Consider the following 14,419-nt stretch of genomic DNA (forward strand, 5'->3'; position numbering starts at 1 on the left):
GCCGAACTTTTGGTGTGGAGGGAGTTCTTGGCACCGAACTGGGGGCTTCTTTTGGCTTTGAAACTTGTTGTTTGGGAGTGTCTTTAGCCGGAGTCTTTTTTGGCTCCGGTGATTTTTTTGGCTCCGATGAATGTTTCGCCTCCGATGGAGTTTTGGGATCCAACGGTTTTTTCAGATCCGATGATTTTTTCGAATCCGAAGCGTGTTTGCTTGTGTCAGATTTGGGTTTCGGTGCGGAGGGACTAGCAGTAGGCTTCGGTGCCGATTGTTTTAATGTCGGCGTGGCGGGCGATATCTTTTTCGGTGCCGGTAGGTGTGCGCCAGCACCGTGGGCAGACAGACTCGAGCTTGAGTCGCCAGAAGGCTTAGTAAGCTTCTTTGCCGGGCCCGAGGGCGGGGCAGTGGAAGCAGTGTCCCGTGTGACCGAAGCCTTTTTTGTATGTGTCGAGGAAGGGTTGGGGTCGACGGTCTTACTTACGACCCGCTGTGCTGGAGTGATGTCCTCGACTTCGGAATCTTCGGCCTCAGAAATGCATTCGACGCCATGATGTTCTGGGACTTTGACGCCTTCTTAGAAAATGTCGTCTGGAATCGGAGCTGATGAACGAGCCATTGTTCTCCTAGCTCTTCGGTCCCGGATCATCTTTTAGGAGCGGAAGGAGGCACAAGCGGAACAGTCTCTGGCCTCGTGCTCCGGAGAGAGGCAAAGGTTACACACCTCATGTAGGTCGGTGTGGGGAAACTTCGACCCACATTGAGGACACTTTTTAAATGGAGTCCTTTCCATGAGCTGGAAGTTGAGGCCTAGGTGGGCCCGAAGGCCTTCATTGAGGACCGGAATCGAAGACTTCGAAGTTGATGAGTAGTGCGACTGGAAACACGTTCGAAACTATATCGGCGAAGCTGGTGAGGATTGCGCGCCAAAGGAAATCGGTTCCAACACAGAGTGCTGGAAACACATCCGGGCCCTGTGACTTCCAAAGACTTTTCTACAACAAAAACAAACTGCAAACATCCGGGCCCAACACTAGGTGGCCATCTATGCACAGTGTGTAATCTGCAGCTCATATGCATCGAACATATATGTTAGTTGCAGTGGATTCATGCACTAGGTTCCTTTGTGTGTGGTCACAACGCAGTGCTGGTGCTCGAAATGTCATCAGGGATTTGAGCGTCTTTGTACGGATTTTTCTATGTGGCACCTTTCATTCTGACCAAGGTCCAGTGTTCGCCTCTATGGCGTACAAGGATGCTATGAGGTCTTAGGAGGTGATGGTGCAATTTTCGTCTCCAAACATGCCTGAGGGCAACTCAATTGTGGAGCGAATGAACCTTGACTGAAAGCAATCCTTGACAGCTAGAGTCTTGGGAACTGGTTAGCCCATTTTTATGGGTTCCAACGTGCATTAAATAATCTCCCTAGAAGACCTCTGGTTGGGCGGACCCCATAAGAAATGCTCTTTGGCATCAAAATGTTTGTGCCAGACCTTGAAGGTCTAGATGTTTCATCGGCTTGCGCAACCTTTGGCGTAGATAATCATTCTGCTATGTTACAGAACCTACAAGAGACAAGTGCCAGCCTTGCTACGGAACATTTGCTCTCAGCAACTGATGCAGCACTCCACAATCCAGTGGTCGGCTCACTTCCTAAAGTTGGAGATCTGGTCCGAGAACAGATGGTGTGAGAAGTTGGCCTGATATGCAGTGCTCACTATTCTAGTGAACACTATGTATCAGTCCAAACAACCCTTATTGATGTTTGGTTGTAAGTCAACCTGATAGACCAGCTATCCTAGTAGCATGGACACGTGCAGTCTTTAGGCTAAACTCTAGAGGGCGTGTTAAGCCAGCTGTTTTACCATCACATACACCCCTTGAACACCAAGTGAAAGGACACCACACAAGTTGTTATGAAAAATAAAGTATATTTATTTATAACAAGACTACCCTGGCTCTTTATGAGACAGGGAGCTAAGCACACAACAAAACTCTAGTAAGGAGACATTGCAATTTTCATCGTGCTGCATTCTGTGCTTAATATTGTTGCAGGCGCGCTGCGCTTTGTATTTTAAATTACCGTTTTTTCTATCTTTGTTACTTTATTTTATTCTGCCCCTGTTTTTATTGCCGCCGCCGCCGCGCCCACACACTTACATCATAATTGGGCCCCCACCGCTTCTAGAGCGGAGTTAATCGCATTTTGGCTGCTTACTCGTGGCGCCTGGCCGCCATATTGGGGCTGCTGTCCTTCCAGCGCTCCTCCGGATCCAGCGCTCTAGTGCTCCGGTTGGAGACCAGGTGAGGCTGCATTTAAGGCGAGCTGGCAGTGCAGCTCGTCCTCTAGTAAGGAGACATTGCAATTTTCATCGTGCTGCATTCTGTGCTTAATATTGTTGCAGGCGCGCTGCGCTTTGTATTTTAAATTACCGTTTTTTCTATCTTTGTTACTTTATTTTATTCTGCCCCTGTTTTTATTGCCGCCGCCGTGCCCACACACTTACATCATAATTGGGCCCCCCACCGCTTCTAGAGCGGAGTTAATCGCATTTTGGCTGCTTACTCGTGGCGCCTGGCCGCCATATTGGGGCTGCTGTCCTTCCAGCGCTCCTCCGGATCCAGCGCTCTAGTGCTCCGGTTGGAGACCAGGTGAGGCTGCATTTAAAGCTCGCTTCCCTTCGCGCAGCGGAGACGCGCAGCGGTGGCGCCTGAATTGCGCCTGAGTCAAGCCAGAGTCCTGCCCGTCTGTCCCGTCAGCGTCCCGGAGGCGTTCGGGGCGGCGGGTGGGGCTCTGATACCAGGTATGTGTCCTCCCGGGTCACCTGTGTTGCAATATACCTTTGGGGAGCTTCGCTCTCTCGACAATCTAGCCACTGGCTGTTGCACGGTCTTCCCCGGACGTCACCGAGGTAAGTCCTACTGCCCTGGCTGTGGCTGGTGCCCCAACCGCGCTCAGTTATCGCTTTCCAACAATAACATCGTCAGTGTTGGATATCTCTGCATGCTATTAAACACCAGGTCGGCGTGTAGACACGCACAAGACATATTTGAGCTTCTAGATACGGTGAAGCCACTTTGTCTTATGCTTACTGAGACGTGGTGGGGTGAATTTTCCAACCCAGATGTCGCTACGGCTATCCCGCCTGATTATAACATCTTCAGGAAGGATAGAGCTAAGGGAAGGGGTGGCGGTGTGGCACTGGTGGTGAAGAAGGGCATGCCCTGTGCTATTTTGTCAGTGGAGGATATCCGCAGCTCGGAGTCCCTTGCTTTTTCTATCACTCTGTCTCCGCATCAATCAGTTAAGGGATTGTTGATTTATAGACCGCCGGGTCCACCCGGAATGTTCTTTGAAGATCTTGATTCCGTGTTGTTGGGGCTGCCCTTGAAAGCGGATCACTGCATCGTGGCGGGGGATTTCAACTTCCGGATGGATGACCCATCGGACCCTGCCGCTATTAAACTCTCTGAGGTTATGGCCCCGCTGGGACTGCTCCCGCATCTGCACGGGCCTACGCATGACAAGGGGCACACTCTTGACCAGGTATTCTCATCATCCCCTCTTGAGGTGATTGAGATCATCCCGGTACTATGGTCAGACCACTTGCTTGCCAAATTCTCGATCAAAGGCATAGTTAAACCGGCTGCTGCTTTTTCACAGCAGCAGGGTCGTGTCCATAGGGCATACCATCGAGTGACCCAAGTGATGCTGGCCCAGGCTGCCGTGGATCACCCCTGCTCCCTCTCAGTCGACCTAGAGAGGGATTTGGAGGCCTTGCAGGCGTGGCTTTTAGACAGGCTAAATGATCTTGCCCCGGAAGTGACACCTCGCCTGACACCGAAACGGGTCTCCGCGCCTAGGTTCACCGCAGCACTGTTGGCTATGCGGCAGCAGTGTAAGGTGGCCGAAAGAGCGTGGCGGGCACAATACGATACTGCAGCCAAACTGACCTATAAGACGGCGGTTAAGGCCTATCACCGGGACATTCGCCTGGGAAAAAAAGCCTACTTGGCAGGGAGAATAGAAGCCGCCTCCAACTCCTGCAAGGAGATTTTCTCCATTGTGAGGGAATTTATTTCCCCACGGTCCAATACCTCGGATGAAAGACCATCTGATTCGTGGGCTTCGGACCTTGCTGATTTTTTTACGAGCAAGATCCAACTTATACAGGATTCCTTTCCAGTGGCTGTATCTACGGGCCAGATTAATTCTGAGGCCATCTTGTTCCCACGGGCTTCGCCAGGTCTGACGCTGGATGTGTTTCCTCCGATCTCTGCCCCTGCCTCTTTAGCTCTCATGGGCAATCTTAAATCGGGTTCGCCTTTGGACCCTTGCCCTGCTAAATTTCTGGCGAAAGTTGCAGAGGTGATCAATCCGCTGGCGAATCCGCTGTTGAACCTTTCGCTGAGCCAGGGAGTGGTCCCGCAGGCCTGGAAGCAGGCGATGGTGATTCCGCTGCTCAAGAAGCCAGGCCTGGACCCGAAGGCCCCTGCCAGTTATAGGCATATTTCGCTGCTGCCGCCTCTCACGAAGATTGTGGAAAAGCACGTTCAGGTGGTGCTCTCCAATTTTCTTGAGACCAATGAGATCCTGCACGCCACCCAGTCGGGCTTTCGTCCCCATCTCAGCACAGAGACTGCGCTCCTTGAGGTCTCAGAAACCATTAAAGGAGTTCGGGACTCGGGGGGCAAAGCCATGCTGGTGATGTTGGACTTGTCGGCGGCTTTCGACACCGTCCCCCATGATGGCCTGCTCGCTAGACTCTATGAGATAGGTCTGCGGGGGACGGTGTTCGGCTGGTTTTCCTCCTTTCTAGCTGGCCGCCGGCAAACGGTCTGGGCCTCGCCAGATTCCGCCGCGATGCCGCCTCTGGGAGTCGGGGTCCCACAGGGCTCTATTTTGAGCCCGACCCTTTTTAACATCTTCATGACCCCTTTGGCGGCGTTGGCGGAGTCGTATGGGGCCCAGATCGTATCCTACGCCGACGACACCCAGCTCCTCTTCTCGTGCAAGAGAGGAGGAGACTTTGATGGGGAGAGTATCCGGGATTGCCTTGGGGCTGTTTTTCAATGGTTCCAACTGAACAGCCTCAAGTGCAATTCCGATAAGTCAGAGGTACTCTTCTTTGGGTGTGATACAGAGCCAGACTGGCAGGCTTGGTGGCCCCGCAATATGTTCCCTCCGTCTTGTTATTCCAAAATTGCTAAGAATTTGGGGGTCAAGATGGATAAGGAACTAACGTTGAAATCCCAGATCCTCGGGGTGTCGGGCATGTGCTTTGGCCTCCTGAGGATGCTGCGGAGGTTCCTCCCCCTGTTGTCTGAGGATCATAGGAAGCTGACGGTGCAGGCTCTAATCGGGTCCAGGTTAGATTATGCCAACATTCTTTACCTGGGCCTGCCAGAGTATCTGCTGCAGCGGCTCCAAGTGGTGCAAAATGCTGCCGCGAGAGCTATCTTTGGATTTAACAGACGGACCAGTGCAGTGGGTCTGTTGAAGACCCTGCACTGGCTTCCAATCCGGAAGCGGATTGCCTTTAAGGCTTTGACTCTGGCCTATAAGGCCCTCCACGCGGTGGGAGCAAAGTATCTCCAAAAGAGACTGGCCTTTTATCACCCGACTCGCTCTTTGAGGTCGGAAGCTCTGTTCCTGGCGGTTGTCCCGCGAGTGAAGAGAGCTCGCCTGGGTGGCCGCTCTTTCGGACTAATAGCGCCACAGTTGTGGAACTCTCTGCCGCTCACTCTGCGGGTTGCTACCAGCCTTCTTGCCTTTAGAAAAGGCCTTAAAACCTGGCTGTTCTCCCAGTAGTCCGCTTTTTGTGCGTTCGCTCGGCCTTCTGTCTTTTTTTCTATTTTAATTGAGTTATGTTATTATGATGCAGCCCTCCTTACTAAAAGCGCCGGGACACTCTTTTTGAGTAGCCGTGCGCTATACAAAAGATAAATAACATAACATAACATAACATAACATAACAAAGAAATACTTAAAGTCGCACAATTTACACGAATGCCCGAGGGGCACGAAAAACCATATACTATACAAGTGGAATGCGAAATACTAGCAGGTAAGTAACTATTCTCATAGGCTTTAGAATCGCTAGGACTGGACTACTGAACCTTTAGATTGCAAGCAGGAGGCCTAGGGACGTTGTGTGCAGAGTGGGAACTCTCACGCGTAAGGCGGGAAAGAGTCTATGGAGGCTAGTAAAAGCAAAGTTAGTGTTTTCGGGCGAACCCGACTTGGTAGGTCTAAAACTAAAGTGGATCTAGACACTTAGAGAGTTGGTCTACGCTGGAGCACTGGAGTACTCGGTTTACCTAGCCCAGGGGCTGCGGCTGCATAGGGTTCAAATGTCGTCGGATTTCTTCGTTGATGAACCAGGAGCCTGAAGGAAGAAGTTGCTGGCAGGCGACCAGTGAAGAAGTTCTTGGGGATCCAAGCCTGGATCGGAGAAGAGGAAGACCTGTAAGCAGAGGGGACCAAGTTCTGAATCACTAGCCAGTGATTTAGGTGGGCACCAGAGTGGCACCGGACGAAGTCACCTCAACCAGGTGAGTGGGCGCTGCTGGGCTCTGCAGTCTCTCGGACCAGGAGGCGTTGTCGGCGACCAGGATGGAGGTGCGAGCTGTCCCACGAAGATATCTGCTGTCGACGTCGCTGGACCCAGGATTGGGGCAACAAGTCTTGGCAAATGCAAGCCCACGCGGTGGACTTAAAATGGCGTCTGGAGTGGACCAGGAGGGTCCAGGGTGCTCCTCTGTTGGAGGGGAGCAAGGGCCAGTCTGGAGCAACCAGACCAGCGGTGTTTGTCGTCGAAGTTCGTCGTCAGAGGGCCACTAGTCAACGGGCAAGCGACCTGGACAACGCGGTGAGCAGCAAAGAGCAGAAGGGCCCCACGCAGATCTCGTGGATGCAAGGGGGCTGAACTTCGGTGCTGGAGCTGCTCAGGGTTGGGGCTTCTCTTACCCCAAAGCACTCGGTCGAGGATCACTCGGGAGTCGTGCTGGGCAAGCGTTGTGCAGTCTTGAAGATGGCCGGTCCCTTGAGGTCTCGTCACACCCACGGGTCTCAGCTGGGCTGAAGATGCAGGTAGAGGTCAGAGGTGCCAGGGAAGCCGGTTCTCGTCGAGCTGGGCAGTCTTGATCCGGAGGAGAGACTTACAGCAGACCGCGATGCTTGGATGGTGCCTGCTGCTGCAGGGTGACTACTCCTTAGTCACAAGGGAGAAATCTTGAGAAGAGTCTTGAGTTCCTTTCGTGGAAAGTCGGTTCAGGATTCAAAGATGATCTGATTTGGAAGGGGGCCTGCTCCTACCTTTATCCTGCAAAAGGGGGCTGGCACGCGACTAAGTCCTGCCCTATGGGTGGGACTAGGAGGGGGGTGGTTACACCCCTCTCCTTTGCCGGGCTTTTCCCCAGATCAGGGGCTGGAGTGCCCCTGGAACTGGTTCAAGCCGGCCTATGCATAGTGAGCACCGGGGTGCCACTTGCAGTCACCTTCCTCTAAAGCCCTGCCTACCTAGGATACACAAAATCCTGTCTGGGACGGTGCTGGCACCGCCCCTGGCAGGAAACCCTTTGTCCTTGCCTCCTGCGCTGGGAGGACTCCCAGCATCTGGAGGGCAGACTTGTGTCTCGGTGGCAGCATCCATCTTGTGGAGCTGAGGCTATGTCTGACTTTAACCGGGGTTACAGGTTACTAACATGTCGTGTCCCTCTAGAAGGGTGGAATGCTAACCCCGTCGCCAGAATTGGCGAGGGGTTAGTATTCCAATTTGTATGACACCTTACTCGACATGTTTTGATAATGTTATACCAAAGTTAGCATATGACCGCGAGGTACATAATGCACTTAAGAGTATATGGTATAGCGTTATCATGGAACAGCTATTAGGACTTGGTTCCGCAAGCTGCAAACGGGCTCAGCTCATGCCAGAGCACCATTTCACATTATTCCACGCACTCTGCCTTCAGGATTGTTAAGGCCTGCCATAGGAGTGACTGATAGGAATATATGTGTCCATTTTAGGTTTAGATATAGGAATACTATATCTAAAGCAAAGGGTGATTACACCACCTTGCCCCAGCTGTCAAGCAGCCAGTTGTGTCTGATTTAGTCAGTCAACTCAGGGGTGGCATAATACATGCTGCAGCCCCTGGGAGACTTCTGGGTACACCTCTGCCCTGGTTACAGGGACACAAGAGAGGGCCCAGTGCCAATTCAGTACCTGGGTACAATTTGGAGTAGAGAGAACAGCTAGGCTGTGGGTCTGATTAGCAGACCCACAGCCAGGAAAAGTCGTAAATCAGTGAAGCAAAAAGCAAAAATCTGGGTGATCATAGGATTGCAGACCCTACTCTCCTACAGATCGAGAATACAAAATAATTTACTCTCTCTTATCATGCACCGGTTCCAGTGCTTGGCTTGAAGGGTACGCGAACAGTCATTTTACCTTCTCAATTTTGAGGACTCGAGGGAATATAACATCTTCTATTTTGCCACACAACACTGTGATCGAGATGGACACTGTTGCTGACCAACCTTCTGTACCCCCTGCTTCCACCTGCAACGCAGATGTTGAATACATATATCCCACAAGCGATTCTTTGCATGATTTACCGGACAGTCCTTTACACCATGGCAGTTTTTCTTGTGTCTTAATCTCCACCTCCTTAAGAGACCCAGACAAATTGTCCATTTTCTTGACCTGGTTTAAACTTACCTATTTGGTTCCTCCATGGACATGCATCTAGTTGATACTAATTTTTATTTTTATGTCAATTGGATTTGTAACTGTTTTTTTCCAACTCATCAATGGTCACTACTTACCCGCTGTAAAATCTATTGATGGAATTCTGGCTCTCCATTCATCTTCAAACATCTTGAAGCATGACCAGACTCTTGTTAACATTTCAGCGTTCTCTGTTTCGGATAGTATCGTTTGGGATAAAGTAGATTTTCAAGTTCACAGAGCTGATTAACATACCATATATCTTTAGAGTCTCTCTGGGTGATGTGGTCACACATGACATTCGTTCTGATGATTGGGATGTGCATGCTATAAAAGAGATAGATTGTTATATAAAGAAGACCTTTGGGATTTGTCGGCAGCAGACCCCATACCTCAAGGCCTAGATGCAATGTTCACATCACAGGATAAGCACAGCTCTTCTTGCAGGAAAGGTGTCTGCAAGTGTGTCAAAAACAGGTTGCAGTTGCAATATTAAAGTACACGATTTCCAGGAGTGCAGCTGTGGGTAGCATGTTATGTCTAGGTGCGAGGAACTGATCAGAACAGAATAACAAGGGGCATTGTTGTTTAACTCCTTCCATGCTCATGACGAGCTCAGCTCGTCATGAGGCACACTGGAGCTGTGCTAATGACGAGCTGACCTTGTCATGAACAATGGGAAATCAGGGAATGCAGCACAGGAGGAAAACTTCTCTAGCAGCCAAGGTGTTAACCTTTAACATCATTTGCAGACTAAACCTCAGAGAACAGCAAAGAACTTGCAAGGTAGACAGTTCTCATGTGAAAGGAGCACAAACAGAGTCTTGTGAAATATATGCATGCAGTGTCGTGCGCAAAAGTAGCCTCATGGCAGCGAAGCTCATGCTAACTTAACAAATGTCGACAATGGACCAATAAGCCTTACTACAGTTTAGCATTCTTACACTTATGGAGCATCTTCAACTTACTAGAAACTTCGAGCAAGAATGGGAGTTTGTGCAGGACAGACTACTTGAACGGGAGAGCAATGGGCTCAACAACATGTAGCCCGATCGCTTTTTTTTTGTCCACAACCTCTTCAAATAATCATCGATACAGAGTTTCTCCTCCCACTCCCAGATCGACAGAGGGCACATTTATCACAGAACCTTAGTAATGACTGGATCCCTTTGCACCAAAAGCACAGGTGAGGGTCAGTGAACTTCTTGCACTTATTACATGTCCTGAATCCTATAATTTTCAGGTCAGCCATTGTCCCAGACACAGTGTCTGTTACTTTTAAAGTCAACCAAAAACCAACATGTTGCGACTGGAAAGAAATCAGGCAACATTAGGTGTAGCGCTTTTGTGACGGCTCAGGACCTTCACTTCTGTTGCAGTATGGAGTTATTGTGAAGGCATGGGCACCATCTACAACAGTATAAGAGAACTACTGGAAAATTCTCTGGGTCAAGTTTGGCACTTGGCAACTCAGAATTAAGGTGAAGAATCTCAAGTTAGATGTAGCTATCAGAAAGGCCCCTTATGACATAGCCCATAATATTTAAACATGTTCACATGGTAAAGAAGCAATACTAAGTTTGGTGAATTCAGGTCAAGAATGAGTGTATGCACACGCTGAAAGAAGAGGACAGATGGCAAGTGGCGAGGAAAAGCAGCCAATTAAGTTGTACACAAGAACACAATAAGCAGCTTTCTAAAATAAAAACAAAGTTTTTATACAAACAGTGTACTATTCTCGCACATGTGCACAAATGGAACCAAATAAGGGTGAACAACCAAGCAGTAGAACAACTTTGCAAAAAGGATAGAAAAGCCAGGTTAAAGAGGAGCATAAAGCCTTTGAAGCTGAATTATACGCCGGGTCCTTTAGAAAAAGTACAGAAAAAATGAGCTTCCTCTTACTTGATAAGGTTCTGGAAAGCATAACCATCTGTCCACTGTTCAGTGAAAGAGGCCCCGTGCCGGACCGTTGTGAAGTGTCCAAGTCGGAGGCGGTCTTGCATGCTCTTATCTCGGCACGCCATTTTTTCCTGTTTGGACTAGATAAACACACAACCAAATCCTAATTAGGAAATGTAATATCAATATTAGAGCTGAAGCCACACCCAACGCACTATAATAAAACCAATCTAGAAAGAACTGTTGGAAACAAGGCTATCTTACACCAACTGCCGCTAATGCAGTACAGCAAGCTCACAAATTTAAAGAGAAGAAAATGGCTGAACCATTAAATCACACCAATCTTGGTGTTGGAAGTGAAAGAGTACTAGTACAGAATACAAACTTGTATTTAATCGTTAAAACGTTTACACAAAGGTCTTTTTGATAGACTAACCACAATATTGCTTTGGCATGTTATTCAGACACATGCTACATTTTAAAAGGAAGCAAACTACAAACCATTGTTAAAGCAGGTTCCTGCACATTGTATTTACTATAAGATAATGAAGTAATCTTGTTAGGACACATAACATGGCTCTTAAACCCTTTGCTGCTAGGCCTCCCCCCTGTGCTAAGCTTTTTTTTGGCTAATTGGGTTAGTTAGTGCTTAGCTTTTTGACCACATAAGGTATCCACACCACATTTGCGTTCTTTTTTTGCAACATCATGTGGATTCTAAAGGTACCCAGGGTTTGTGGATTCCCCTGGAGGGGACCCAGAAATTAGACAAAAAACAGCAATAAATTTAATGTCGGGGGGGGGGGGGATGAGAGGGGGGGGTTGTGTTTGGGATGGGATAAAAGGGCTACAGATGAAAGCATCTGTGTTTTGCCCTGCAAATGTTATCAAAAAAGGGGCTGTGGTGCTGAGATCACCATCTTCCCAGCTTTCAGGGACAAGCAGACTTTTGTCAGAAAACCAAAATTCTTTACACAGTTTTGGCTTTTTTTCGGGGGACATAGCCTATTTTTGCAATTTTTTGTGCTTTTGTGCTCTTTCCAGTTAATGGTTGAAATGGGTATGAAAGCAACAATGGATCCTGGAAAGCTATACATTTTTGAAAAGTAGACAACATTCTGAATTCAGCAAGGGGTATTTTTGTAGTTGAATATAGGAAGAATTGAAAATCAGTTTAAAAAAAACAGCCATTTGTGTTAACGTTTTCACCTGTAACTTCTTCTAATTATGATAGCTGTTTGAAAGCAATATACTGTTACATCCGCTGTACCTTTCTGGTTGTGGGGATATATTAGACTTGTAGGTTCACCAAGTACCCGACGAGCCCAGAGCCAATAACTGAGCAGCGTCTTGCAATGGTTTTTTATTATGTACTGGGTATATAGCAATTAATTTTAAAATACGTACATAGAAAAAAATTAAATAGGTATGAAAGCCACCGATGTATTTCTGAAATTGGAACAAAATAGAGTTTAGAAACATTAGATATTTGCACATTTCAGAAATTGTGAGTACCCATACAAGCATGAGAATTATAGGTAATTTTTCAAAATGACTTATTTTTTTTACACATTGTCTTTCATTTGGAAGGCAGAAATGCATCGAAAGTCAATAGGTAATAACAGTTGCTCTACGATTCTGTGTTACCCTAAGTCTCCTGATAAATATGGTACCTCACTTGTGTGGGTAGGCCTAGTGCCCGTGACAGGAAATCCCAAAACACAACTTGGACACACCACATTTTCACAGTGAAAACTGACCCTTTTTTTTGCAAAGTGCCTAGCTGTAGGTTTTGAAGCCTAGCAAACGTATACATTTTTTAAAACTAGACACCCAGGGAAATCCAAGATGGGGTGGCTTGACTACTTGACTAGCTCTCACCAGGTTCTGTTACTCAGAATCCCTTGCATACCTCAGAATTTGTCAGAAAATCCACATTTTCCTCACATTTCTGTGGTGGAAAGTTCTGGAATCTGCATGGATCCACAAAATTCAACCCACCCTGCGTCCCCCAAAGTCTTCCGAGAAAAATGGTACCTCACTTGTGTGGGTAGTCCTAAAGCCCAGAACAGGAAACGGCCCAAAACACAACGTGGGCACACCACATTTTCACAGTGAAAACTGACCCTTTTTTTGCAAAGTGCCTAGCTGTAAATTTTGAACCCTAGCTCTGCCGGCACCTAGGGAAACCTAGCAAACCTATACATTTTTGAAAACTAGACACCCAGGGGAATCTAGGATGGGGTGACTTGACTGGCTCTCACCAGGTTCTATTACCCAGAATCCCTTGCAGACCTAAAAATGTGTAAACAAATAAAAAAATACTTTTTCCTCACATTTCTGTGGTGGCGAGAGGCAAGGGCCCAAAACCTATTGAAGCGACTTCAAAATTACCTATCACAAAACAACCTGATTTTGCAAGAGGGGGGTCCCATGAGTTTTTGGCCCCGGGCTCGGCGGCCATCTAGGGAACCCTACCAAACCCACACATTTCTGAAAACTAGATACCCTGGGTAGTTCAGCAAGGTATGGCTTGCATGGGTCCCCAAACATTTCCCTACGGAGAATCCCCTGCAAACCTCAAATTTAGCTGGAAAAAAAACACTTTTCCCTCAAATTTCTGTGTGGGAAAGTTCTGGAATCTGCGTGGATTCACAAATTTCCTTCTACACAGCATTCCCAGAGGTCTCCCGATGAAAATGGCACCTCACTTGCGTGGGTGGGTCAAGTACCAGCGACAGGCAAGGGCCAAAAACCTATTGAGGTGACATCATAATTACCCAACACAAAACAACCTGGTTTTGCAAGGGGGGGTTCCATGAGTTTTTGGCCCCAGGCTTGGCGGAACCCTATCAAAGCCACACATTTCTGAAAAATAAACACCCGGAGGAGTCCAGCAAGGTATGGCTTGCATGGGTCCCCCAACATTTCCCTACCCAGAATCCCCTTTTTGTTGAAAAAACACATTTTTTCTCACATTTCTGTGTTGGAAAGTTGTAGGATCACTGGGCTCCCACAAATTTCCTACCACCAAGCGTTCTCTCAGGTCTCCCGACAAAAATGGTACCTCACTTGTGTGGGTAGGCATAGTGGCTGCAACAGGAAATGGCCCAAATCGTACTGCGGAAACTTCAAAATTACCTATAACAAAACTACCTGGTTTTTGGAGGGGAATAAGGGTACAGCAAAGAATTCGCAGAGCAACATTATTTTAAAAATACCTTTTTAGCCAATTTCGCATTGGACACCCACATAAGTGAGCTATCATTTTACTCGGGACATCAATGAGAATGCTGTGGGTTAGGACATTTGTGCCGCCACTGTGATTCCACACAAAAATATGTGGGAAATGTGTTTTTTACAGCTAAATTCGAGGTTTGCAGGGCATTCTGGGTAGGAAAACGATGGGGGATCCACGCAAGCCATACCTCGCTGGACTCCTTCGGGTGTCTAGTTTTCAGAAATGCGTTGGTTTGGTAGTTTTCCAAGAATACCGCCGAGCCCGTGGCCAAACATCCAGGTGACCCCCTTCCTTGCAAAACCAGGTTGTTTTGTTGTAGGTCATTTTGATGTCTCCTCCATAAGTTTTTGGCCCTTGGCCGTAGTGGGTACTTGACATAACCAAGCGAGTGAGGTACCATTTTTATCGGGAGACCTGGGGGAACGCTGGGTAGGAGGAAATTTGTGGATCCACATAGATTCTAGAACTTTCCCACACAGAAATTTGAGAAAAAAGTGATTTTTTCATCAAAATGTGAGGTTTGCAGGGGATTCTAGGTAGGAAAACG

The 14,419-nt window shown here is 48.0% G+C and overlaps 1 protein-coding gene across 2 annotated transcripts in view; it reads right to left on the reverse strand.

Annotated features, from left to right (window-relative positions):
• TLK2 (tousled like kinase 2) overlaps positions 1-14,419 on the reverse strand; it is a 1,564,653-nt gene that overhangs the window by 717,926 nt on the left and 832,308 nt on the right. For both annotated transcript variants that reach the window (XM_078645098.1, XM_078645097.1), the window contains one exon: positions 10,635-10,771. In XM_078645098.1, the coding sequence (XP_078501224.1) occupies positions 10,635-10,771 (137 nt within the window). The remainder of the gene's footprint in view (positions 1-10,634; positions 10,772-14,419) is intronic.

Source organism: Lissotriton helveticus, chromosome 5_1 (assembly GCF_964261635.1).
Source record: "Lissotriton helveticus chromosome 5_1, aLisHel1.1, whole genome shotgun sequence".
Classification (NCBI taxonomy): domain Eukaryota; kingdom Metazoa; phylum Chordata; class Amphibia; order Caudata; family Salamandridae; genus Lissotriton; species Lissotriton helveticus.